The sequence below is a fragment of the Triticum urartu genome, chromosome 2 (assembly GCF_003073215.2).
Source record: "Triticum urartu cultivar G1812 chromosome 2, Tu2.1, whole genome shotgun sequence".
Classification (NCBI taxonomy): domain Eukaryota; kingdom Viridiplantae; phylum Streptophyta; class Magnoliopsida; order Poales; family Poaceae; genus Triticum; species Triticum urartu.
Genome location: NC_053023.1, coordinates 163,442,495 through 163,466,878, shown reverse-complemented (window position 1 = coordinate 163,466,878; position 24,384 = coordinate 163,442,495). Strand labels below are relative to the sequence as shown.

The 24,384-nt window shown below is 42.7% G+C and overlaps 2 protein-coding genes across 6 annotated transcripts; both read right to left on the bottom strand.

The window, feature by feature from the left end:
* Positions 1-445: 445 nt before the first annotated feature.
* On the bottom strand, positions 446-12,242 carry LOC125536547. Of its 5 annotated transcripts, none has more exons than XM_048699781.1 (16): positions 11,847-12,234; positions 10,326-10,540; positions 9,952-10,088; positions 9,754-9,864; positions 9,565-9,666; positions 8,784-8,892; positions 8,513-8,713; positions 8,129-8,297; positions 7,952-8,033; positions 7,774-7,867; positions 6,231-6,299; positions 4,921-5,014; positions 4,287-4,402; positions 2,369-2,542; positions 1,203-1,325; positions 446-832 (listed from the first exon to the last, which is right to left on the bottom strand). In XM_048699781.1, the coding sequence occupies exons 1-16, from the start codon at positions 11,875-11,877 to the stop codon at positions 671-673; spliced, it is 1,989 nt and encodes a 662-aa protein (XP_048555738.1). In that variant the 5' UTR covers positions 11,878-12,234; the 3' UTR covers positions 446-670. The 5 variants fall into 5 exon arrangements, with proteins under 5 accessions (XP_048555738.1, XP_048555739.1, XP_048555740.1 ...); XM_048699782.1 differs by having other exon boundaries at positions 4,287-4,359; positions 6,203-6,299; positions 11,847-12,232; XM_048699784.1 differs by lacking the exons at positions 446-832; positions 1,203-1,325 and adding an exon at positions 4,064-4,136 and having other exon boundaries at positions 2,411-2,542; positions 11,847-12,242.
* Positions 12,243-12,959: 717 nt separating this feature from the next.
* LOC125536546 (ruvB-like 2) lies at positions 12,960-16,760 on the bottom strand. The gene is made up of 2 exons (XM_048699779.1): positions 15,832-16,760; positions 12,960-13,796 (listed from the first exon to the last, which is right to left on the bottom strand). Exons 1-2 carry the CDS (start codon positions 16,608-16,610, stop codon positions 13,151-13,153), a joined length of 1,425 nt encoding a protein of 474 aa, XP_048555736.1. The 5' UTR covers positions 16,611-16,760; the 3' UTR covers positions 12,960-13,150.
* Between the last annotated feature and the right edge of the window lie 7,624 nt (positions 16,761-24,384).

Sequence of the window (24,384 nt, the reverse complement as noted above, 5' to 3'; positions counted from 1 at the left end):
AGAGGCCGGACCGAGTGAAGGGCCCGGATAAGAAAACAGCTCGGACGATTGGGTGTATTGGTGGGGCTGGGTCCCATCTGTCCGCGACCCTTTGCCAGAACATTTTGAATGGTTTTCGATGCGTCGCCGAGTGTAGCCAAAAGCTGACAGATGAGATATTCGTTGGGGATAGATTTTCTTTACAAGGGGATTCGTCGAGACATATGGGTCCGTACCAGTGGTGAAGGAGGCAGCCTGGCGTTGTCGGCCAGTCAATTCCTTATTTGACTAGGCCCTTCAAGTGTCCTGGGGCTTTTTGGCGAAAAATACTTTCCAGGTATGGTTTCTGTCTCCAACCCCACTCTCCAGGCACTCTTGAAATGCAACCCTCGACAACAAACGATTCATCATGGCAGACGCAGCACAAACATAAAAACAGACACGATTCGAAAAGAGCGTCCGTATATGTACAAGGCCCAGATGGCCAAACAACCATACTCTACTACTCCCTCCCGTCCATACTAAATTGTCGCTGATTTAGTACATGTATCTACAACTACTTCTAGCTTTGACGAGTTTGCTCAAAAATATTTAGCGAGTTTCAGCTGGCTAATACAGTGTAATAAGCCACATACAACAACAGATATGCTGCAAGGGAAGAAATAAAGAACGACAGGTATGCATGGCTGCCCTAAGATCTGCAGGTGCGGTATACCTCACCGCGCATCACATCAACTGGCCCATGATCATGTGCATAGCGATCCGGGCCAAGATACGCGCCAGTCTTCTCCAGGAGGGCCAAGGCCTCCTCCCTGCCGTGCTTTGAGGAGTAAAGGTTCAAGTATTCAATGTCCTACGTTACAAAATCATCAAGAAACAAGTGTTAGCTGCTGTAAGTTTCAGACAGCTCATAGTTATCTACTCGAAATCGGTGAAAGGCTGGAAGAATTCATTTGGTTATGTAACCAATCTAGCCAAAAGTTGTGCCCTTGAAAAACAAAAGGCAAGGTGAACTGGTGAAATAGGACAAAAATGAACTACTCCCTCCGTTCCAAATATAAGATGTTTTGGATATTTCAATATGGACTACCTACCGACTGAAACGAGTGAACAAACACACTAAAATGTGTCTATATACATCCGAATCAGAAAAAGTTAAAAAAATCTTATAATAGTGAATGGCGGGAGTAGCATTTTCAAAAAACAAAAACAGAAAGTATCACCTGCATGCCACTGAGAATGCGTTCAAGCCTGAGGGACGCAACTGGTTCCTTTGACGAAGAAAACACCTCGCCAGGGTAAAACAGAACCCCGTCGCCTGGAGGAAGGCCGCGTCGGAAACAGATCTGCAGCCACACATGACACAAGTTTGAGAATAAGATTAAACATAATATACCAAGTAAACAAAAACAGTCTACATTTGAAATGCAAAATAAACATTGAAGTCGGAATAACGATGTCAGATACCTGAATTAACAGGAAATGGTATATTTAAAGCACTAAATCATGTAACAATACAGATGCTGAAAGTTCAGCTTAAGATTAAATGAAGGGAGTATAACATAAGACAATCTCAAACCAAGAATATCATCCACAGATACACTAAAATAAGAGTTACTAGATACATCTCTATTAGACTTCTAGTCTTAATTTAGTAAGAAAACTATCTTATCACTTTCTTACACATTTATACTCCCTCCGTAAAGAAATATAAGAGTGTTTAGATTACTACTTTAATGATCTAAACACTCTTATATTTCATTACAGAGGGAGTACTTGTTACTCAATAGCAAACATGCTGTATGCATATAAGTTCAACATTCAAACCCATGTACAGGTAATATTTCTTGAAAATACCATAAAATTTTAAAATACGAGCACCAAATACAATAAATTTTAATTATTCCGAATGAAGTTCATAGATGGGAACATAAAATGGGACAGTGCTGAAGATATATGCAACTAATCACAATCATATTTCATGCAAGTCAACTACCTCCATGTCTACCAACAAAAAATGAATGTGAACTTGAAACTTCCATGAGCAAACAAGCATCCTAAATCATGTTTTCTTGCTTACAATGCAACACAAACATTTTTTTTAACCTATAACATGCCAGGCATATCCCCTTTTCATTTCTCCCAACACAAAATGAATCTAATGGAACTTTTGAAGAGATATTTGATGGGTTAGGAACAACCTCCAAAAAGTACTTGGAATTTTTGTCAATTGGTGCTTGAACAAGGGTTTGGTACTTGAACCAGGGGATTTTTCAAACTTACACCCCACATGTCACCGCGAACAAAACTAGCAGGCAAAAAATGATCACACCCTTCATAGGTTAATGTCACCTCACTGTATCAAGAGGTTTTCCAATGTATAGCATACCTCGGCACTTGGAATCATAGCCTTCTCGTAGCAGTTGGTACCCCAGTAAAGAAATCCTGTGCCACCCTCCTTCCATGCTCTCCACATCACTGCCCGATGCTGAGTTCCGCGCATCCCAAGGTGCCAATTTGGTTGAGGATCAGAAGGCCCCATACAAACATATGTCCACCACTCCTAGATACGATTAAGATGGTTTCATCAAGATAAAGGTCACGAACTTAAAAACCAGAGAGATTCATATACTTGCATATCTGAGAGAAAAAATCATAAATAATAAAACCACTCTATAAGTCTATATGAGAGAGCCATAGAAAATGCCATTGACCAAGACATCTTTTTAAGGTACTCCCTCCGTCCGGAAATACTTGTCTTAGAAATGGTTGTATCTAGACTTATTTTACTTATAGATACATCCATTTTCAACCATTTCTAAGACAAGTATTTCCGGACGGAGGGAGTAGTTGACTATGAAACTTGAGGTGGTTCGTAATTAAAACAGTAGGCTTCATGCCGATTGGTGATCAAACAGCCTAAAATACAGATGCCAATAGTACTCAACCATATCATCAAACTTGTATAGAAAGGTCTGAACCTCTGACTGCACTGGCAACACACAAGAAATTCTTCACTGCATCATTGAGAAGAGAGGGATTTGACAAAAGAACCCAACATTAGTTGAGCTATTTCAATTTTTGGCCTCAGAGCACCACCAGTGCTGCCACTTGTGAGGATGGTGCGGCCCCACCGAAGCGTCCCGAAATTGAGATTTTGGCAGTGCTACTGAAAATCCTCCATCATCTGATTTTGTCGTGTGTGCGACGGTGGGCTAGTGTTGCTGCTGTTGGGATCGAGGCAAGTGGAGGAGACAACATATGATGACTTTGACATGGTGGTGCTTCTCGGGCAGCCGGTCTCGAGCTCCGGGGTGAAAACCTTAGGTCTGACCCTACTTGGTTATACCTGGCAATGGCAGTGTTTTTACGCCGTTACCATGTTGCCATGTTGATGGAATTGCTTGGAGTTTGCTCGGACGTGAACTTCAGGGTGAAAACCCATGATTTGGCTTCGAGGGTTGGATCCGGCGATGGCGGCACTTGTGCGTCGTTCCCTTCTTGAAGGCATCACTTTTGAAGAACCTTTCTCATTGTCCTTGTGTTGTCAAGAGATAGTCGGTGTCAATGGTCTTGTTGTAAATAGTCAAATCGCTGTTTGATCGTTTTTTCTTTTCTTTTTCTTCCTCCGCCAAGGCAGAGCTTCAGTCATGTAGGACTTTGCTTTCTGCCGGCGTGAGTTTTTTTTTTGTGTGTGTTGGTGGTGGTTGTGTGCATCCTAGCTATGCAGAGGCCGGGTGTTGCTCATTGTGTTTGTATCCGCTTGATGCTTCATTATGAGTCAATAAAAACATTATCGAAAAAAATACATTGAGTCTATAGCATCAGACAAATTAATGAACGAGAACTAAGAATAGCAGAAGGATGGTACACAGGAATGTATGCAAATGCAGTTACTGGGCTCACATTGTCCATAGAAACACTACTCGTAAAAGAAAATGTTAAGGAATGTACACGCCATATTTTCATAAAGTTTATATGACTCATAAACATTTTTTTATACTTTATGAAAATATGGCATAAACCCACGCAAGCTGACATACTGTCACCCAACAACTTTAATTATACTTCTGATGAAATATACCAATAGATCAGAACAATGTTGTCAGAAGACAATGCTGTAACTTCATGAGACCCTTAAGCATGGAACACGCTTCCTAGAATTTGAAGTAGAATATCAAAGCATTAAAAATAATGTCTTTTTAAGATAACGTAAGGATCATCCTCCTGGCTGTAAACTTGTAAAGAAACTGTAAAAGGAAAATGGCACAAATGAAACGAAATAGAAACACAGAAACTGTAATTACTTCACCAAGGTCAGGTCGTAGTTCAGCAATAATATCCTTCACTAAGTCCTCTCTTGTGCCAAGAACCCATTCGCTGTATAAGAAAAAAAATAAGTGATGGAAATGGTTCTTCAGTCCTGTAGGTATGCATTTTGTTAGCAAGTCCAAAATTGAACAATGCATGACACTTCCGTTAGTTCGCACCAAGCCACCAATACTTATACTGGAGTAACTATCACATATCTCACACATCCTCAACATGTACAAGCGCTCTCAGTTTCATCAAATTGTCAATCCCATGTCAGTACAAAATTTATCTCAAACAGGGCATTGATAACTTCATATTGTTTGGTCCACTTTTGTTAACATAACTACCACTAACTTTCTAAACCCTGTGCACTCCACAAATAGCATAGGCTCGGGATTGGTATGAAAAGACAATTCAAGATATAGATAACCAAATAACACTTTAATGTTCTGAACCTTACACATTTTGTGTTTAACCAAACATCGTGAATCGATTATTGTCAAATATTGTCATATATATAGCTGGAAAAGCAAGTCCATGTCATGCCAAACCAGTATGACATCAGATGCTCCAGTTTTTGCAGACTAGCAATCCAGAATGAACACACAAGTGCCCAACAATGCATACCTAGTGCAAAAGATTTGTGTATGCGGACGTAGAACATTTGGAACTTTCGCAAAAGCCTCAAACGTAGAAGGAGCCAGTTCAGAACCACTTGGACCTACATTAGCCATTCAAATTGTAAGAAGAAATGACGTAGAGTATATGCTAAAGAAACTTAAGGTTTCCCAAGTACCAACTTCCATATAGTCATTATCTACCGGGTTTTTATCATTTATGACACTGGTTGTGTTTCACTACTCAGTTTTGCCACCAGAAATTTCAACTGCTCAAAAATGCCATCGCGTCATTAGGCGCATGCTCAAAAATGCCACTTGACACCATGATTGTCAGCTCAAATCTCGTTTGCCATGTCATAATGACCAAAATACCTATAGACCAACATGTCAGCTCTCCCTCTATCTCACTACAATAAAGTGTGGGTCCCACTTGATCCCAACAGCATTCTTATTTTCTCTAAAATTATTCGCTTGCTTACTCCTAACAAGTGGGGTCCACACTTATCATTGTGAGATAGAGCTGACATGTGGTTATAGGGGTATTTTTGTAATATAACATGGTCAACGAGTTTGACCTGAGAATAACGATGTCTAATGGCATTTCTCAGCAAACATCTAATGAAACGATGGCATTTTTGAGAAAACATCTCATGGAATGATGACATTTTTGAGCAGTTGAAATTTCTAATGGCAAAACTGAGTAGTGAAAAACAACCAGTGGCATAAATGATAAAACCTAATACCAGGCTGGGTAACAGAAATATTTTACCTCATGAGTCGCAAGCAAGTAATCAGATGTTCATTTAAGAAAACATATACAAAGCAAGCACAGTAGCTTAGCAATAAACAAAATAAATAAATAATTCTATGGTACATCAAATCTCAACAGTGATTAAACTAGTTTGAACTTGGAACATCTCAAAGTTCAAGATGGCACCCAAGAGAATTGTAATTATTCAACCCCATGTTTGATTCATTTTGCCACAAACTTCCAGTTTCACCTCCCTTCTTTGCTTCAGTTTGTTTCTCTACATTCCCCCATCATATTGAACACTAAACAATATACAGCAGTACTTTATTACCGAATTGTTTTCTAGCATGTTTGCTAAGCTGATTAAGTAACTTAGACTATATATCTACCTCAGTACAATGATCTCTTAATAGTATCAACACAAATACATACATATTCATTTCGGATCCAAATTAGTAGTGTTTTTTAAACAAGTGTACATCACAAGAAGAGCTTTACGTTTTGTCGTATATGAGTCCAAGTATGGAAGTATACTGACCAGCATAATAAGTTGTTAAAATACGCACATCGGGTGTGTATGTCCTTAACTCGTTAGAGATGTTGCGAATCACTTCGTACTGCTCCATATTCAATGGCTGAAAAAAACAAGAACAAATTGTAAGATGATGATATGTATCTCTTTTCGATGAAAAGAACAGGTGGGCCATATACATGAGTTGATGTGGTTTGACGCATCAGCATAGAGTTCAACTGGTTTGGCACTTAAGCACTTAAGCACATGCATAGCACCTGAGTGTATAGGTGCAATAGTGCAAACCATTTTAGTTTCAGCACCAGATTAAAATGGACCCACAAGAACGAGATGCTTCATGAATTATTGCATGACCCTTCACAATTTTAATGTTAAACTCAAGCGAGTTAGAGGAAATAAATGTAGAAGTTTGCTAGAAATAAACATTTGTCTTGTTCTTTCTACTTTATTTCAACTCCTAGATTGTCAGGGATTGCAGTTTTTCATGCAAAAAGAATGAACGCAATGAATGAAGCTATGCTAAGTTGGAATCTACCTTCAAAACTTTATTTCCTGATTCTGTTTTTATGTTGATTTGGTGCTCAAACCAAAAAGGTTTGAGTAGCGTAGCTGTATGTATTGCCTCATGGTTTGCACCAGAATATTGCCAAGGTGCAAGATGCTGAGGTGCAACCATCAGCTGCTAGCACATAGAAGGTCGAAGCTACACTCACAACTCACATAGAACAAACTGCCAATATACAGTTTTCTCAAGAATCAGGATATCCTAGGAGCATAGAAGCGACTTAGTTGGCTAAATGAAGTTGGGATCTACCCTTCGAACCAATTAAGGAAGGGTTAGCTCAACAGTCAGCGGCAGGTCCTAGTCAGCAATTACATGTAGGCATATAGCAGTGTGTACTGAGCACTAGTGTTCTTTGACATGTTGCATTGGCATCATCATTATATAACAAAAGCAGTTGCAGTCATCCAAATTAAACAAAAATGCTTAGGTAGCATTGACTATTAACTACCCTGTGTTTCACAATACTGACAACTAATGCAAACGATGAGGGACGAAAATACCCTCGGTAACATCTCAAGCATGTTAACATGGGTAACAAATACAAGGAATTCACAGGTTTGATAGGGCAATTTGGGAAGTTCGCCTAGGGATTCATGAGTTGCATCTTTCTATTTACGACGCTTAAGCCTGGCGTGGTTCATTAATTGCTGTTAGTCATAACTCATAACTATATTATCGTCCCAACTGCATAGAACTAGGCAGGACCTAATGGCATTTGAAAACTATGTGACATCACACTACGCAATATAAGCATAGCAATGCTTGAACTTAGTGTTGTAGAACCATGTCACCCGATATAGCAACAACAACAACAACAACAAAGCCTTTAGTCCCAAACAAGTTGGGGTAGGCTAGACGTGAAACCCATAAGATTTCGCGACCAACTCATGGTTCTGGCACATGGATAGCAAGCTTCCACGCACCCCTGTCCATGGCTAGTTCTTTGGTGACACTCCATTCCTTCAGATCTCTCTTTACGGACTCGATATAGCATAGAAGTAAAATCATGCACCTCATCCCACAAGTAGAAGTAAGCTTTTGACCAATGAGCCTCTGTTTTCAAGATTTCAACCTCTCTTCGCAGAGAATTTTTTGCTGCATCAGTACTGTTGTGCATCAACAAAGGAACGAAATTAATAGAAGAGAAGTAAACAAGCTGATATGAAATTTAGTAGAAATTCTAGCATTACCATGACAGAATAGGCGCGTACGGTACAGCATATGCTGCGAGTCTTGGATCAGAGTAATATTCATTAGCCTTTGGATGATCAGCTAAAAGAACAAAGACAAAGTAGGAAAATCACATCTGAGAATAAATTTACATAAAGCAGCATACTCTTTTTTTTCTATAGAAATAGATGCATTACCAGGCCAGGGGCATGTGTACGCAAGAATACGCATGCTATCGCCCCATCTGCAGAAAAATGGACTGATTCTGTACTGGAGGAGCCACCTGAAGTGATGATCCAGTGCATCATACCACCCTTTGGTGCCATGCTCCAAACAAAACCGGTCTTCAATGACAGTTTCAGATATCTAATATAGTTAAAGGACAACGAATGCATACAAATACAATTCAAATGCAAAATGATGATAGCTGCAATACCTACATAGACAACTCAAATATAAATTCTCAACTGCAGGTTTGCAAATTGAATGTGTCTTGCACCACAAAGAAGGCATATGGAATTCCTCATATCATAATATGTCAGAACATTACTACATACTAAAGGAGAATATTGCCAGGATACACCAAAAACAGCAGGTAAGGAAGGTGTCAGTGGGAGAGTGAAATCCCACACAGTCAAGCTTAACTTGACACGAACAGCAACATTGTTCATAACATCTTCATCCATCATGTCCCCTAATCCATTATTCTCATGGCAGTCCTGGAATGCTGGAAGTACTAGCATCCTCCTCAGTGTGGTTGAAGTTGATGATAATCTTAGTATCTGCATGTTATACACTGTAAGGAAAGGAATTATGTGCTGGTATGTGAAGTGTTATTGACAGATAAAATACCATTTCCTCTGACGATGAGTGGTCTCTGGATTCAGTGATACCAAGACAAGTCTTTAATTCTTTATACAGCTGGTATCTCTCAGATTTTGGTAACGAGTCTGCCTTGGAACTGCCACCAAATACATAGCATAAAAATAACAGTTAATAACTCAAATGATGAATAACTAACAGACATAGATGCATATGTGGCTACAATTCCAGGCTAAATATCATCTGGACACACGTTACCACCTGCAAGCATCAGATTGGCACACATCCAATACCCGCATCTCAGACCTAAGCTCAGAATTCTAGCTCCAGGATGAATAAGAACTATTTGTAAAGATGTTTGCTTGTTTCATAAACTGAACCCCATCCAATGTACTAACATTATTGGAAGCATATAAGAAAATCAGAGTCGTGAACTCACACTAGGTTTCAAATTAGCACTTCATATGGGATCATGATAATGCAAGTCCATGGAAAGTTCAAAAACTTGGAACAAACAGAAAACACTGTTTTGGTTTTTACAAGACGCAACTATAGAAACTCATATCAAACTCTAATGGCTGGATTTTCCACCGACAATATATACCAAGAGAATATGACCGTACAGTAAAATAAATTATTTCCAATACTTTATATGTCTTCTCATATTGATATCTCGTTCCAGTATGCCATTTGGTCACTTGCGTAAGTGGTTAGAATTTGTCCTCGTGTTTTTATCCAAGCAATTCGAGCAGATTATACTACCATTTGTGACATAAGTACATGACCAAATAAGTAGCCAATTTAAGCTTACTCTGAGTCTGTCCTCACAGCAGTAATACATATTTCTCCTTCATATAGACCAGGCTCTTGCCCACAAGGAACATTTAGTGAGACCCATACTGCAGTTGTCTCCCTGTACAACAAAAGCAACTAGCAATTATTAAAAAGAATGAAGACAAATGTTTCAATCATGTGGCTAGCTAAAGCACAGAAGCAGTACCCAGGAAGTAGGTTTATTTGTGGACTGGAAGGATCAATAGGCACAAGGGCATCTGGTACACCTAATATAGGCACCACACGTCGCAACGTTATAGATTGACCAACCACTAACCTGATACAGCATTGTTATAATCATCCAAAGTAGAATGTGCACATCTTGGTTAGCCACTGAATGAATTCAAAATTTAAACAAACAAACCTTCCTCCAGAGGATGAGCATAGATCAGTGCACTGAATCTGCACAGGCCCTGCAATACCTGAACTGGCCCATGAAACTTTTGGACGTAACGCGATTTGAAAACTTTCCCTTTCATTTCTTGCTGCCAAAAGGTTAACCTGAAGGGATTTTGGAAGGAAGATGATAAAATGAGGAATCTAATAGTAACAGAGCAGTACCAGATCATAAAGCAGTCGGATTGGTGAACAACAGCATGTCCCAAGTTACAGTCAAAAAAAGAAAAATGATCAGAAGGAACAAAAATATGGCACGACTCTAGAGCATTCTGCATAGTGCAGTGAAGCAATAGATTATATGTTCTTCTAGCAGTGCTATTAAAATTAAGTACAACTTACATGTTCTAGAGGTCGAGGTGCTTCTTGTTGGCTAACATTTGCTGTGCTGGGCATAGACCAAACATGCAAAAGATCTGCCGAGTGCACCTTAGTAGGGTCAATCACACTAGAACCTAGATGCGACCCCTGCAAGCCTCCATCCACCCAGCCATAACTAGTGCCTCCTCCAGCTACACCCTCCACAGGTGGTACAGATATTTCTTGTGTCTTACTTACTGTGATAAGAACAAAAATATCTGTGATCAGGCTACATAACCAGAATTTAAGCTCCAAAGTTTCCTTCATTGCTGATAAAAGTAAAAAATCTCAATATACACAAAAAAATAGTTATCAATCACCAGTTCTTATATGTAAAAGTCAGTTCCAGTTGTGACATAGTATGCACTGAACTTATGCAAACACTTGTTATACGAGGCTCGAATACCTGTATTTGACAACAAACAGACCGAGAAAACATTGAGTGTGCTAAACTATGTAAACTTTAAAATACTGTGCCCTTTCCCTGATGCAATTTCAATATCTTCATCACAGTGCACATGCCTTGCTCAACTAAATCATATTTCCTGGGTTACAACTTACAAGTAGGATATTAGGCAAATCTTACGTTGCCATATAAGTGCTGGGAATAAAGGCAAACCGCCAGTTATGTGAATCATCGGATACCATCTCCTAAGATTATCTGAACCTAAACCCAAAGTGCCTGATAAATATGGATGCATAGATTAATCGCAGTTCTACGACAAGTCCAAATTCAGTAGTACGCAGGTAACCAGGATATCAGATATAGGTGAGCATCTGTAAGCTCGCATGGAGTGGGTGCCTAAGAATTCAGTAAGCTGGGAGAAAGGGAAAAAACAGGTAGGCTTTTGATGCATTCACTAGGTGGGATGATGCCTTGCATGATTCATTTCTTATTTTGCAATTATATCTGCTTGCTGGATATTGTGTGTGATCAACTAGATGCGTGTCTGGATTTAGTTTGCAGGTGATCCGTGATCACCAAACTGAACAGGTGTACACTCTTAAGCTCAGAACTGAGAACAGAACGGGGTCAGAGGAATGACCAACCCCATCTGAATTTTGATGAGATCGGAACTAGCTGCAACATTTCCGCCCAAGTTGTGCTCAGTGATCAGGTCAGAAGCAAACTTGCCATCGTGATGCTGAGATAGAGTTAGCATGACCCGTTCACAATTCAGTAACCTATTCGATAACCGTCCCTTGCACAGGCGGATGCTGAGAGTAACAGCGAGCAAGCTCCACGCATTGCGCGGCACAACGCAGCCTCAGCTCGTGCGCGGTGGATTTCAGGGTCGCCACCGCCGCGGACACCCGAGCACCATGCGGACCGAGCAACACCAGCGCTCGCTAATCCTACGGCAGCTCCACGCGCGAAGCAGCTGAAGCAAACGGAGAAGGAAATGGGCGCGGGGGGCTCCGGGTCCGGGGCGGACGGGCGATCGAGCTGTCCCGGGCAGCAATCCAGCACGATGAGGCCGCGGAGAAGGGGGCGGCGCGTACCTGCGGCGGAGCTGGGGTCGCTGGATTCCATGGCGCCGGCGGCGGGGAGCGATCGGTCGGTCGGTCGGTCGAGGAGGGGGGCAGAGCGTGGGCTGCTCTGTTGGATAGTGGGGGAGGGGGGATGAGGCGAAGGAAGTGGGGAACGGGGGGAAGCGGAAGAGGACGGTTTCCTTTGATCGTGCTGTCCAACGTCCCGGCTCCCGAGAAGGACGAGGGCCCCACGGAACCACGTCGCCCCGAGCGCGGGTGAGGGGCGCGGCCCGGGCCGGCCGTGGCGGCCTCTCAATGATCGATCGATCGCCCCGGTCCCGGCGACTGCGCGCGCCGCGCCGCGCGGCTTGCGAAATCCGCCTTGCGCTATGCGGTGGCGTGGTGCCGTGCGTGTGTGTCCGCCTCTAGAAGACGCGCCCAATTGAGTATTGTCCCCGCTTCAGAATCGTCAGTCCGCAGCAGAAAGGTTTCGTTTCATCTTGGGCAGATGTGATCAAATCCTATTTCTCAGCTACTGCACTTTGCTTCCATGATTCAGATCAGACCGTTCGCGGCCAGCAGCATGTCAAGGGCACCCTACTGCGGTTTGAGACACTTTTTACACCTTCCAAGGACACATGCTGATTTCTGCACGGCCGTTCTAGCTGCAGCTTAATCCCTAAGAGCAAGATGCGTACCGTAAATTTCGTCTGCGGTAATGCTCTAAAACGAATCTGCGATATCACGCACGGCACGGCAGAACAGATATGCTAAAAACGGTACTGCAGATTTAAAATGATTTTCGCACTACAAAGTTTAGAGCACCACCATCGGAGTTCATCATGCATTCTATAGCATAAACCCATAGTTCAAACTAATTTTAACCTAGGGATCTGTCGCGGCTCCCACGCCCACGGGCAGATTGCGGCAAGGGGGGGGGGGACCCGTAGATATAGAGGCAGAGGGGCCAATATGTGGGCCACTTGTATATTTTTTATAGGCCAGGCTAGATATAAAACCACAAAAACACTAAAACTACCAGAATTATGCCGGCCGACAAGGTTTTGCAGCATCTGCTAGAGTTGCTCTACTGCCGCAAAAAAAAAAGAGACAGAAACAACATATAAACTGATGACACACACATAAAAAAAGGAAAAGAAATAAACGAATTGTGAAGTCACCAGTTACAGCCGTTAACATAGCTCACTGCACCCATCAAGTGTGCTTGTCAGGTAACAACATCTCACGCTTAAGACTAATCTAAACGAGCAACAAGATTCCAAGATACACGAGCCATACAAAACCAACCCCAGTTACATTGCAAAATTCTCCGTCTAGGACTGCATGGCGTCATCCCCATCTGAATCCCCTTGCACTTCACTGAACATGTAGTCGCTCTGGCTGTCGATCAAGAACTGCGTCGATCTCTTCACGTCCAGAAACAGGTGGTACACCCGGCTTATGTCCTCCATCTCCACCACCTTGCCCTTGCGCTTCTGGCAAGCCAGGCCGGCAGAAGTGATCAGCTGGATTGCGTACCTGAGGGAGGTCTCGGTGCCAATCTTTGTGAGCAGATCCTTGCCCTCAGCAGACATTTCAACGTCTTCTTCCTCGCACCTGATGTCTAAGATCTTCCTGATCTCCTCCGCCGTGTATGGTTGTGTTGTGATGATCAAGAGGCGGTCGAGAAAATCCGACGGTATACCATGTGGTGACCGGTAGTTGGTCCCGCGTATTGTTGTAATACCTCGATTCGTCGCAATAACAAGGATCGGAGCCATGTCATTCTCCAGAGCACGGTTGAGGAAGGAGAAGCATTCAATGTCCAGCATGTGGACTTCATCGATAAACAGAACGCCAGGGACGATCTCAGCCTTCCCTTCCTCTCTCCATTCGGCAACTTTTGTGTCGATCTGCTCCCTAACCTCTGCACGAATCTCACCAGTGTCACCAGTGAAAAGTGCAAGGAAGCCTTGTGTCCTGAACAGGAATAAAAAGATAACAAAAATGAGTTGGTTGGGGCATTTAAATTCCCAAAGTAAACTACACTCGTTGTCTAGAATATGCATATGAAACAAAATACTCTTTTGTATCATGCGATGTGATCAAGGATGCGATGGGGAAAAAGAAAACTTTGCTGGTATAAGGAAGATTGTAACAGAAAAGTTTGAAATTGTTCAAAACTATTTAAAGCAGCACTGTCATCTAAGAGAAGTATAGAATAATGTCAATAGTTTGGCATCAAAGACCTTCAGGAATAAAAAGATAGCAAAAATGCCACAGTAAACTACAGTCGAATACGCATATGAACCAAGATACCCGCTTGTATCATCTGATGTGATAAAGGATGGGGGGGGGGGGGGGGGGGGGGGGTTGGGGGGGGGGGGGGGGGGGGGGGGGAGGGGGGACTTTGCTCGTATAAAGAAGATTGTAAAAGAAAAGTTTGAAAAAGTTCAAAACTATCCAAAGAATTAGTATCATCTAAGAGAAGCATAGAACAACGTCAATAGTTTCACGGAGAAGACCTTCAGCTAATAACAGCATCAATATCAGTTACAGATATCAACGGCTGCAGATATCTGCAGAATGTATGGATGCAAAATATGTTTAGCCCATCTCTGAGAACAGCTTCTATTTCCTTATACATGTATCATCTAACTTGTACAAATACTATATTGACTTATGTTCATAGAACCATGTTTCTTTACATGAGCATCCCTGTAACAAACTGGAAGCTGCAAGATATCACAGATCATTTCTTTTGTATAAGAGTGGAAGGATCCTGCTGGATAAAATAGCACTCTGTATTTCTCTATGAACCAAAAAGCATACCAGAACCCAGTTTGTGCAGCGAGGACCAGATGAAACCACCTTTTCAAAGGTACTCCCTCTGTAAACTAATATAAGAGCGATTAGTTTACGGAGGGAGTATCAGCTAATCTTATGGCATGATAAAACTATAGTACGCACTCTCAATTGCACCTTCAAATTACCCGCATAACTCTATTAAATTCAACAGTTGTTAACAGGATTGGTGTTTCGCAGGGGGTGGATATTGATTGCAGGATCTTAATTGCCTATAATCTAATTTCAGAGGAATGATTTGCTAAAACCAATAGCACACCTGAACTGTGGCCTTGTAGGTTAATATTAACAATTAGCTGGTCAGCAAGTTTTTTTAACATTCAACCAAAATGGTGTGACAAACATGAAAATGTGGTTTATACTACAACACTGTTGTACATGAAGACATGAAAACTGATTATAATTTCTACATCCAATTTGGTTATGTCATGCATTCCATGGAAATATGCCTACGACTTAAAATACATTAATCAGAAGTCTCTGCTCGAATTTGTTCCAAATTAAAGCTCAGAGCAAGACTAGCTCGAGTAACCAGCAGCTAGATGATCTTATTCACTAACAGATAATTATGCATGAATCAGTATAGGTAAGGTCTAAAACAACAATAGATTGGCATACTAAAGCAGATGCTTTACAGTTCAGGATGTGCAAGTTTAGTATAAGTGAATCATTAACATAGGGTTACAGTATCCTTCGCTAAGCGAATAAGTTCCTGCAAACAGTAAAAATACTCCTTTCTGCAGATTTTTTTATAATAATACAAAAGTAGTTTGTGGGACGATGGATAGTCTATCACAGTGGTGACAAACACACACACTAAGCATAGCCTGGGTAGTTCAAAGTCACCAACAGTTATCCTACTTATTAATAGGTTTTAGTTCACAACAAGAATTATGGAACGGAGGGAGTAGAATATAAAATTTTTACACCTAAATTTATATATAATCCTTTTGGGAGACGTGTAACTAGCAAGTGTCCTCTTGTGGCAGTAATGAGCAAAACCATGCGCCCTTCAAGGTTTCTATCTACTACATCGTGAAGGTTCAATGCAAATTACTGTCTAGTTTCTAGAGGCAAGAAAAGTGGCTTCATTGTTGTATGTCCAATTCTCTAACTAGGACAAATTTCTGCGAAGGAGGTGTGAAGTTACCTGCTATTGATGACATCAATCTCATGTAAGGTAACGCAGTGCATAACCTCCTTGCGCTTCTGGAGCTCTCCTTCAGGGCACTTGACAAACTTGGTGTGCGCACCAACAGCATCATAATCCCGTGACCTCCCAATGGAGCGGCCAAGCTTGGTAACCTTCCCGGAGGCCTTGTCCAGCGCAATCACATCCCCGCTCTGTACCTTCTCCTTCCCCAGGGCCTCAATCATCTTCCCACCCAGCTCATACACCGTCTCCATGTCCGTGGTCTTCAGCGTGAGCCTTCCAGTCTTGCCGGCCGCGGTAGCACCTGAAGGTATGCCCGAGCTACTGGCGGAGACAGGGCGGTCGATTGAGATCTCAACGACCTCGCCCTCAATGATCTCCGCCTCCTCCTTGATGCGAACGCCAATGGCGCGGCGGAACGCCTGGGTGAGCGCCTCGGTCTTGGAGAGGTCGAGGGAGAAGAGCTCGGAGGCAGCGACGGAGGCGAAGGGCGTCTCGGCGCCGAGCGACTTGGCGATGCCCATGGCGAGGGCGGTCTTGCCGGTCCCTGGCTGCCCTGCGAGGAGGACGGCGCGGCCGGCGATCTTCCCCTGGCGGATGAGCTGGAGGATGAGTCCAGCGGCGCGGCGCGCGGGGAGCTGGCCGACCATCCCCTCCGAGGCATCGCGGGCCTCGATGGAGGAGTCCAGCCCCAGCCCCCGGATGTGGGAGTGCGCGCCTATGCGCTCGATGCGGGTTAGGTCGCGGCTCTCCGACAGCCGCTTCAGCTCCGCCATGATCACCGCCCGCCGCCGCCGCCGCTTAGATGTTGCCCTTTTTCGTGAGCTGGGGGAAGAAGGTTTAAGGCTAGAAGGGGAACGAGCTAGGGTTTAGCAGTCGCCGGTCAGGTGGGGATATATGGAGGCGGAGGGGAGGAGGAAAGGAGGGGAGAAAAATGAGAAGAGCGGAAGTGTGTTTGTCGTCTTGATCGTAATGGGCCGGTATCTTCAGCCCAGATGTAATGCCATCCCCCCTCCTTCTCAGAGAAAACAAAAGTGCTAACAGGACCCCCTACAAAAACAATGCTTCTCCTTAAAAAACAAGGACGCTGATAACGCTCACACGTATGATGAAAGCGATATCCGTCCACATGTCTTATAACACACAAACTGCGTCAAATCACCGCATGCATGCATGTGAGAATCTTTTTTGATTTTCAGTTTTTAAAATGATTTATTTTTTAAATGAAAAATTCGATTGAAGATTCGTTTTCATCATTAAATTCATCATCACGAGATCTTCGAAACTAGATCTCATATCAATATGTTTCGACGACATTTTGGGGGGGGGGGGGGGGGTTTAAAAGTTGCCATGTCTATTGCACATGAATTGTCATGGTGTTTATGCTGAAGTTGACATGATATGTTCCAGCTATTTTCTGCTACATTTAAAAATAAATTCATAATTTTCATGATTCATACACTAAAATTGCCATGAACCATAAATTAAAATTGCCAAAATACATGCACTTAAAATTGGCATGATTCATACAAAAAATAATTTTCATGATCAAAGTACTGAAATTGTCATGGTCAAAATACTAAAATTGCCATGCTCTATAAACTAAATTTGTCATATGGCAACTTTAGTGTAAACACTATGACAACTACGTTGTAAATATCATGGCAACTTTTGAGCAAAAAAAATCATCATATCAACATGGAATCTAGTTTAAAGATCTCGTCAAGACGAATTTAATGATGAAAATAAATTTTTAATTGAATTTTTTTAATTAAAAGATAAAATATTTTTAAGCCAAAAATCAAAAAGATCCACGTTGATGTCATCTGTTTTGACGTGACAAAATGAATGATAATGAAGGAGTTTGAACTATGTTGCTTCATGTCACACATGTGGACATTAATATTTGTGAAAAACAAAAACAATGCTAACAGGCGGGATTACTCAGCTTCCTCTGTCACTTTGGAATACATCCGTTCCATGTCTCAAAAAAATACATCTGTTCCGTTAAAAGATTAAAATTTTCTTAGGACATCTAACACAACACTTCTTGCCGGTATACAATGTGCTAAAACGCCACAATATGTCTAACACGGTGTTATGGGAGCTCCTATACGGTGCTTTAAGCATCCGGTTCAGATAGCTGGTGCTCACTGCCGCCCCCTAGTGAGCCAGCCCACGACACGCAGCACAACGAATTTTAAGAGCATCTCTAACAGGCGCCAAATGCGTTGTACCTAAAAAATAACTTTAGCACATGTCTATCGTCTGGTTTGTCGCGGCGCGCAACGCTGGCTCCAGCAGCCGAGCTAAAATGCAGCGCGTGCGCTATTCCAGCAGCGCCAAAAATGCAGCGCGCGCGACTCTCGCACAAACAACATATACATTTGAAAACAGAAGCAAAAAGATCAAAACAAACAAAAATAAATAATTCAATTTCGTTTATTACAACTCAAACAAACAATTTATCGTTCAATACAACAAATAGTGCAATTAAACGCAACAAATAGTTCAACAATACAATAACGAACGCACAAATCATGATGCTCTTTGTCGTCCATTTCATACCCACCACTCCTCAATGAGATCCTTCTGAAGATCATTATGCGCTGCGGGACGTCGAATGGCATGACAGGAGGCGTTTGTTTCTAGGTGTTTTGTCGAACACCTTGCGGGCACCGAGCGGCAGCGAGCGCGCGGACGCTGTTCGTCGGAGGACCAGCGCGCGCGGGGCAGCGGGACTAGAGGGGGGCCGGAGAAAGCGCGCGCGGGACGGGGATAGGCCGGGGAAGCGTCGGAACGGTCGCCGGCTGACGCGGTCGGCGGCGGCGGCGCGGCTGGAGGGTGGTGGGAGGTGTGAGCGAGCGCGCGGGAGCGGACGCAGCAAATAAGCGACCGCGATTGCATTTCGGCCCGCGCGCTGGACTACGTATGCCGCACGCGTTGTTTTCGTGCGCCCGCTGGAGCAACTATTTTCGCTTGCGCGCGCGCTAAAATGGAAAATTTTACGGCGCGACGCTATTTTAGCGCGTCTGTTGGAGATGTTCTTATAGAGCAAAAAACACCCTAAAAGTGTTGCTTTCATGAGCAATCGACATCGCGCCGTCCCGCTCCAGTGCCGGTTGCCTAACCACTAGAGCAGCAAGGCGCTTGTAAGTCATTATCGCATGAACATTTTAAGAATAAGTGCGGCCGCGCAATTAATTGCACAAAGATTTTTTTAAAAATGTGAATGAAATTCGAAAGTTCATAGATTTCAAAACAAATCACGAATTCAAAGAAATTCACAAATTAGATAAAAAAAGTTCATCCATTTTTGAAAAGTTCGCAAATTTAAAAAACATCAATTTTAAAAATCATTTCATCGATTTTGGAAAAAAAATCATCATTTTTTTAAAAAACAACGATTTTGAAAATAGTTCATCAGTTCTGAGAAAATTTCATTGTTTTAAAAAAATCACAAATTTTGAAAAATGTTCATCGATTTTGAAAAAAGTTCATGGATTTTTGGAAAAGCTCGACTATTTTGAAGAAAATGTTCATCGATTTAAAATCACACATTTAAGAAAATAAATAAATAGAAAAGAAAAAACAGAAGAAAAAAAAGCAAACTGGAAAAAGGATAAAAGAACAAATAAAGTTACTATACACAAGTGCGTAATGTCCCTAATGGTTAGCCCAGCGCGCTGTGCGCATGAAGCGCTAAATAGGATTCGCCCAGTGTTGTTCACACGTTGAAATATGAGGGTGGGCCTAAGGCTTATTTAACAATTTTAGAAAATCTCTAAGAGTCCATATGGGATATATGGCAATGGGTGTGATGCAAAGTTTAGTCCATACCGCTAGTGAAGAAGGAGTTGGGCCTCCTTATAAGGGATTCTCTTCCGCATGCTATTGGAGCTTGAGAAGAGAAGTGGTTCTCGCGCCGTGGTTGCAGGAATGACCCGAGCCGAGCCCATACCTATGCGCTTACTTTTGTCGGTCAGGAACGGAGACCCCGCCTCTTCGGATTCTATACGGGAGAGGGACGATTATGTTTTTGGGGGGCGTCTCCTACGCGACTGCTCGCCGCCGTTCGCCCGCGTCGTCTTTGTCGTCATCATGTCCACCACCAACGAAACCGACCGTGCCGCCGCCGAGAAACTCAAAGCCGAGAAGAAGGCCGCCGAGGACGCTGCTGCTGCCACCGCCACCGCCATGGTCGCCGTCTGGCCGATTGGAGGGTATAACTCGTTTATCCCGCTCCTATCGATTTCTGTTTTAGCCATGCTAGCGTTATACGTAGATGTATCTGTTGTTAGCGTAGTATGTGCTTGCGTGACCAAATATCAGCATGTGTTTATTTCTGTCAATGAGATGCTAGTAATTTACTCGTGGATTTGATTGATCGAAATATTGCTAATATATTCAACAAGACACTCCTTCATTGAGTGCTCAATGTCCACGTGTGTTTGGGCTTTGACAAAAGAAGTTCTTGAACATATGATGCATACTACGGCCAGTGCAAGAAATTGTCTGTTCTCACTACAGGCTTCACTATCGCATGATCATTTCGTTGGTATGGCCGTGACTTTATGGATAATTTGGATGGCTGGGAGCAAAGCTATCCATGAAGATGATTTTCAATCTCCTCTTGCGACACATTTATTCATTATGATATGTCTAACGGATCTTGAATCATCACAGACCAAAAGTCCCACTCATGGACCCCCAGTTAGGGTGCAACATAGGACGTCATGGGTGACACCTCCTACGGGTTTTGTGAAATTAAATGCGTATTGAGCTGTTGCTCGGAACGAACCCAAAGGGTGGTGGGAGTCGTGTCCCGGGATCACTTGGGAGGTTCCCTAGGCTCTTCGGCTATGACTTTTAATCATATTGTTGATCTCGTCACGTTATAGGCCCTTGCTTGCAGAAAGGTACAGTCACTCGCGCTTGATTTTTGAATCTTCATTGTCTTCATGAGATTGACAAGGGGTGGTGAAAGATATAGCAGGAGGAGGTCTACATGGGGCAATTATCGAAAAGATTTTGCAGAGCAAAATTGACTATGAATCTTGTAATTTTATTCATGAGGGTAGAAGTAGTAAATTTTAGGCTCATTATATGGCTAAGCATGCAATAACATTATATGGTGTCTTCCACATTTGGTTGGGAGTGTCACATGATCTTGGAATGATGGATATGAACATCCCTGAGCAATAAAGTGAGGCAAAGTTTTAAGAAAAAACATGAAATTAAAAAATGCGAATAAAAATTAACTCTCGAGCAAGTGAATTTTCCAAAAGAAAAGGATGATGTTCGAAGTGAAAACATATAGTTAAAGTCATTGGCCCGGTAGTCCTTAGTTTTCTGATTTTATGTTCCGGTGATGACCTTTTTCCTGATATTGCTGGCCATAGTGGTTACCATGCATCCCACTTCACGATTCACGTGCAGTACTATCTAGTTGTCGCGGCTAGCTGGCGAATTAGCCCTTGTTGAAATTGTATCTATTATTGAAGTGTTCCACTGGACTTTCTCTCGTTTCCTCCTCTAACTCTAGGCGGTTAGGGCAAAACTTTTTCTCCGGACTTCATCAGCCAGCCTGTATATTCGTCTCCCCTTTGCATACCGCTCTAGCGCTGTGTGGAAGTTGTAGGATGGCTGAATATTGTGTTATTGTGTTGCATTAATCTGACCCTCATGGGGTATATGTACGAGCACATATGAGGGAGAGAGACTTGGAGCGCAAGACAAGATATTGCATGTTAAAACTAATTCTATCTCTATCTTCTTATTTCTAACTCAAATGTTATTGTACTTCTAAAACGCCAAATCTATGTAAGGGTTCAACGGCAACGACTGTGGCTCCACGGCGTTGGTCTTAGGGGCATGTGCATGAAGACTTCCCGGCTGTCATCGACAAGGTTGAGCCGACTACGTTAAAGAAGCCGCGACATCGGCGCGTCAATGACTCATTCTGGCGGCAGTCGGTGGTATCGAAATCTAGTTGTGTTTTTTATTATGTTTGAGATCCTTTGTGTTTTCAATAAACTTTTATAATAGACCTGATTCTTTCCGCAAGAAGAAAGCAGTATTATCAAACATTCATGTGGGGTCGTAATATCCGTGTGCTCCTGATTATAAATAGACATGACATTATGAAGGTATTTAATAGGTTGCATCGTCTTTAGGCTATTTGCATTTGTGACTGAGTTGGGCCTAGTTGAGGAAATACATGTCAAAAATCATGTTCTACACATATATTTGTAGGTTGCATATAGGTTGGCTGCACTAGGGAATCAATTTTCCCCTGACGTTCGGCAGCCTACGTTGGGCCGGGTTGAGGCACTACGTGATGTTTGGTTGTATACACTGGGCCCAATTAAGAATTAACAACCTCGGATTTGAACGTCATGTTTGGTTGGATGCCGGCACCCCGGCTCAGAGCAACCGGTTTATCTTGCATTGCCAGTCCAGAGACCAAGTCTTCTGGCAACATACAACAACATGACACAAAAACAACCGCTTTATTGATGCTAGCGGATTACACGGGTCTGATATTACATCGAGATAAGAGGCCAAGCGGCACACACGGTGCGGTTGAACAATATGTACATTATTTTGTGAACATAAAGGGGCCTTGGTTACACGAACTACGCGGCAGCGGAAGAACGACGAAGTGGAACTCCATAGCACAGGACACCGACGTGGACCCGGCCTAGATGCAGGAAGCTCTCCGATGCGAAACGACTTGCCTGAAAATTGGCATGACACGTCAGGTCAGTACATTGAATGTACTTGCAAGCTCACAACAAACATAAGCATAATGACAAATAATACCATGACCATTAATCAGATTAATGCAATGCAAGTAATGCTACTAATGCGGTGAAACCAACATGTGCACCGAGTCCCACGGACTCGCTTACCAGACTTGTTACCTCGTAACCAAACGATGCTCATACCAGCATCACAACTGAAACCAATCACTTACGATCAGCTCATGATCTCCAGAATCATCAGTGCCATTAACAGTTATTTAGTGCGCAAGATTAATTATAAAAGTTGATCCATGGTGTGACTTACTTCCGAGTTGTGCCCATAACCGAGGACGCGGCTATCGATAGATTTAATACACTCTGCAGAGGTAGTGCACTTTACCCACACCACGGAATCCACGGCCTCGCCCTCCCATTCGGGTGGACCACGACATTCCGACGAAACCCTCCCTTTGTCATGACACTCCCCCGGCCACTCCGACAAACTCCCTCTCAGGGCTATGTCCTGGGTGGCCCCGTGTCTACCAAAGACACCAACGGCCACCGTCGTGGCAAAACGGTCCCAAAAGGGGACAAGGTACCATAAAAACAAACGGGCACACAAGGTTATGTCTGCTTACTGGGCCAGGGTATGCATGCCCATAACCTTCCGTCGTTGGAGGCACCGGCGAGAGGCACAACAAAGGGTCGAATCAAGACCTCCCACAAGGTAAATGTGGTCGCACTGAGAAAACCTGATTCAGTGGCACCATGACTTGATCAACGTCATATTCAAGTGGACTTATTAACAGGTTTAACATGAAAAAAATTAAACTACCAAGTCAAGCGATGCCATGATTATGCAACTAATCAACATGCAAAGCATACAACTCCCATGTACGGATCAAACTTATCAACATAACTTTCTTGCACTACTCATGATTAAACTTTACTGGTTCTCACTCAACTTTTATTATTATGCAATATTTTTACTAACTCATAATTTTTATGAAGATATCACTTAACAAAAGAACTAGCATTATTTACCATAACAATACCACTAAGGCAAAAATTTATTCTACTAGACCAAACTAGTCCAAGATTTCAACCAGTAACTTAAACAAGCATTTCAAGAATGACAAAGTAACTAGCAAGCAATCATACTTATTTAACAAATTTTTAAATGCATATAAGAACTCATATTTAAGTAGAAACAATCATAGATATTGAAATGACACCATCCAAATGCTGGTGTGGCTTGCCTTAGTGCAGAGGAGGGTCACACTCCTCCTGGTTATCTTCAAGGCAAGATCCTCCTTCTGAAAATAATTAAAAACCACAACACAAAATATCAAAAACCATTCTGATAATCACCAGAAATTCTAGACAGCAAGGAAAATTCCACATTTTGGTGTGATGCTAGAGCTTTCTGAAACAAACACAATGCAAAAAGAATCAACTCATTTGGACTTAGGAGCTAGGAGTTATTAGTGGTCAAAGTTGTGGTCAAAGATTTGAATTATTTTGAATAAATCAGAAAACCTGGGGGGTGACGTCGATGGCGTAAAGCTAGGATACACCTCCACTCGTACCGCTTCAGGTGCGAGTGGTGAGGCTGACATCGGGCCCTACCGGTCAGGAGAGAGGGGGGAGAGAGGAAACAGAGCGCGGCGGCGCTCCGCCGGATCTTACATCGGCGACGAGTGGGTTTTGGGCAAAACCAGAGGGATAGAAGTGGAGAGGGGGTCGGGTCGCACCTGCTCATTCCCGTGGCTTGTCGGGGGATGGCCGGAGTTTCTCGCAATCA

What these genes read in the sequence shown, in the direction of transcription:
- LOC125536547 (XM_048699781.1), bottom strand. Translation starts at nt 11,877, where the DNA reads ATGGAATCCAGCGACCCCAGCTCCGCCGCAG. An exon ending in CACCTCGACCTCTAGAACAT is followed by an intron (nt 10,089 to 10,325) that starts GTAAGTTGTACT and finishes AAATCCCTTCAG; the next exon opens with GTTAACCTTTTGGCAGCAAG. An exon ending in ACACAAATCTTTTGCACTAG is followed by an intron (nt 4,403 to 4,920) that starts GTATGCATTGTT and finishes GCATACCTACAG; the next exon opens with GACTGAAGAACCATTTCCAT.
- LOC125536546 (XM_048699779.1), bottom strand. Translation starts at nt 16,610, where the DNA reads ATGGCGGAGCTGAAGCGGCTGTCGGAGAGCCGCGACCTAACCCGCATC. An exon ending in ATTGATGTCATCAATAGCAG is followed by an intron (nt 13,797 to 15,831) that starts GTAACTTCACAC and finishes ATTCCTGTTCAG; the next exon opens with GACACAAGGCTTCCTTGCAC.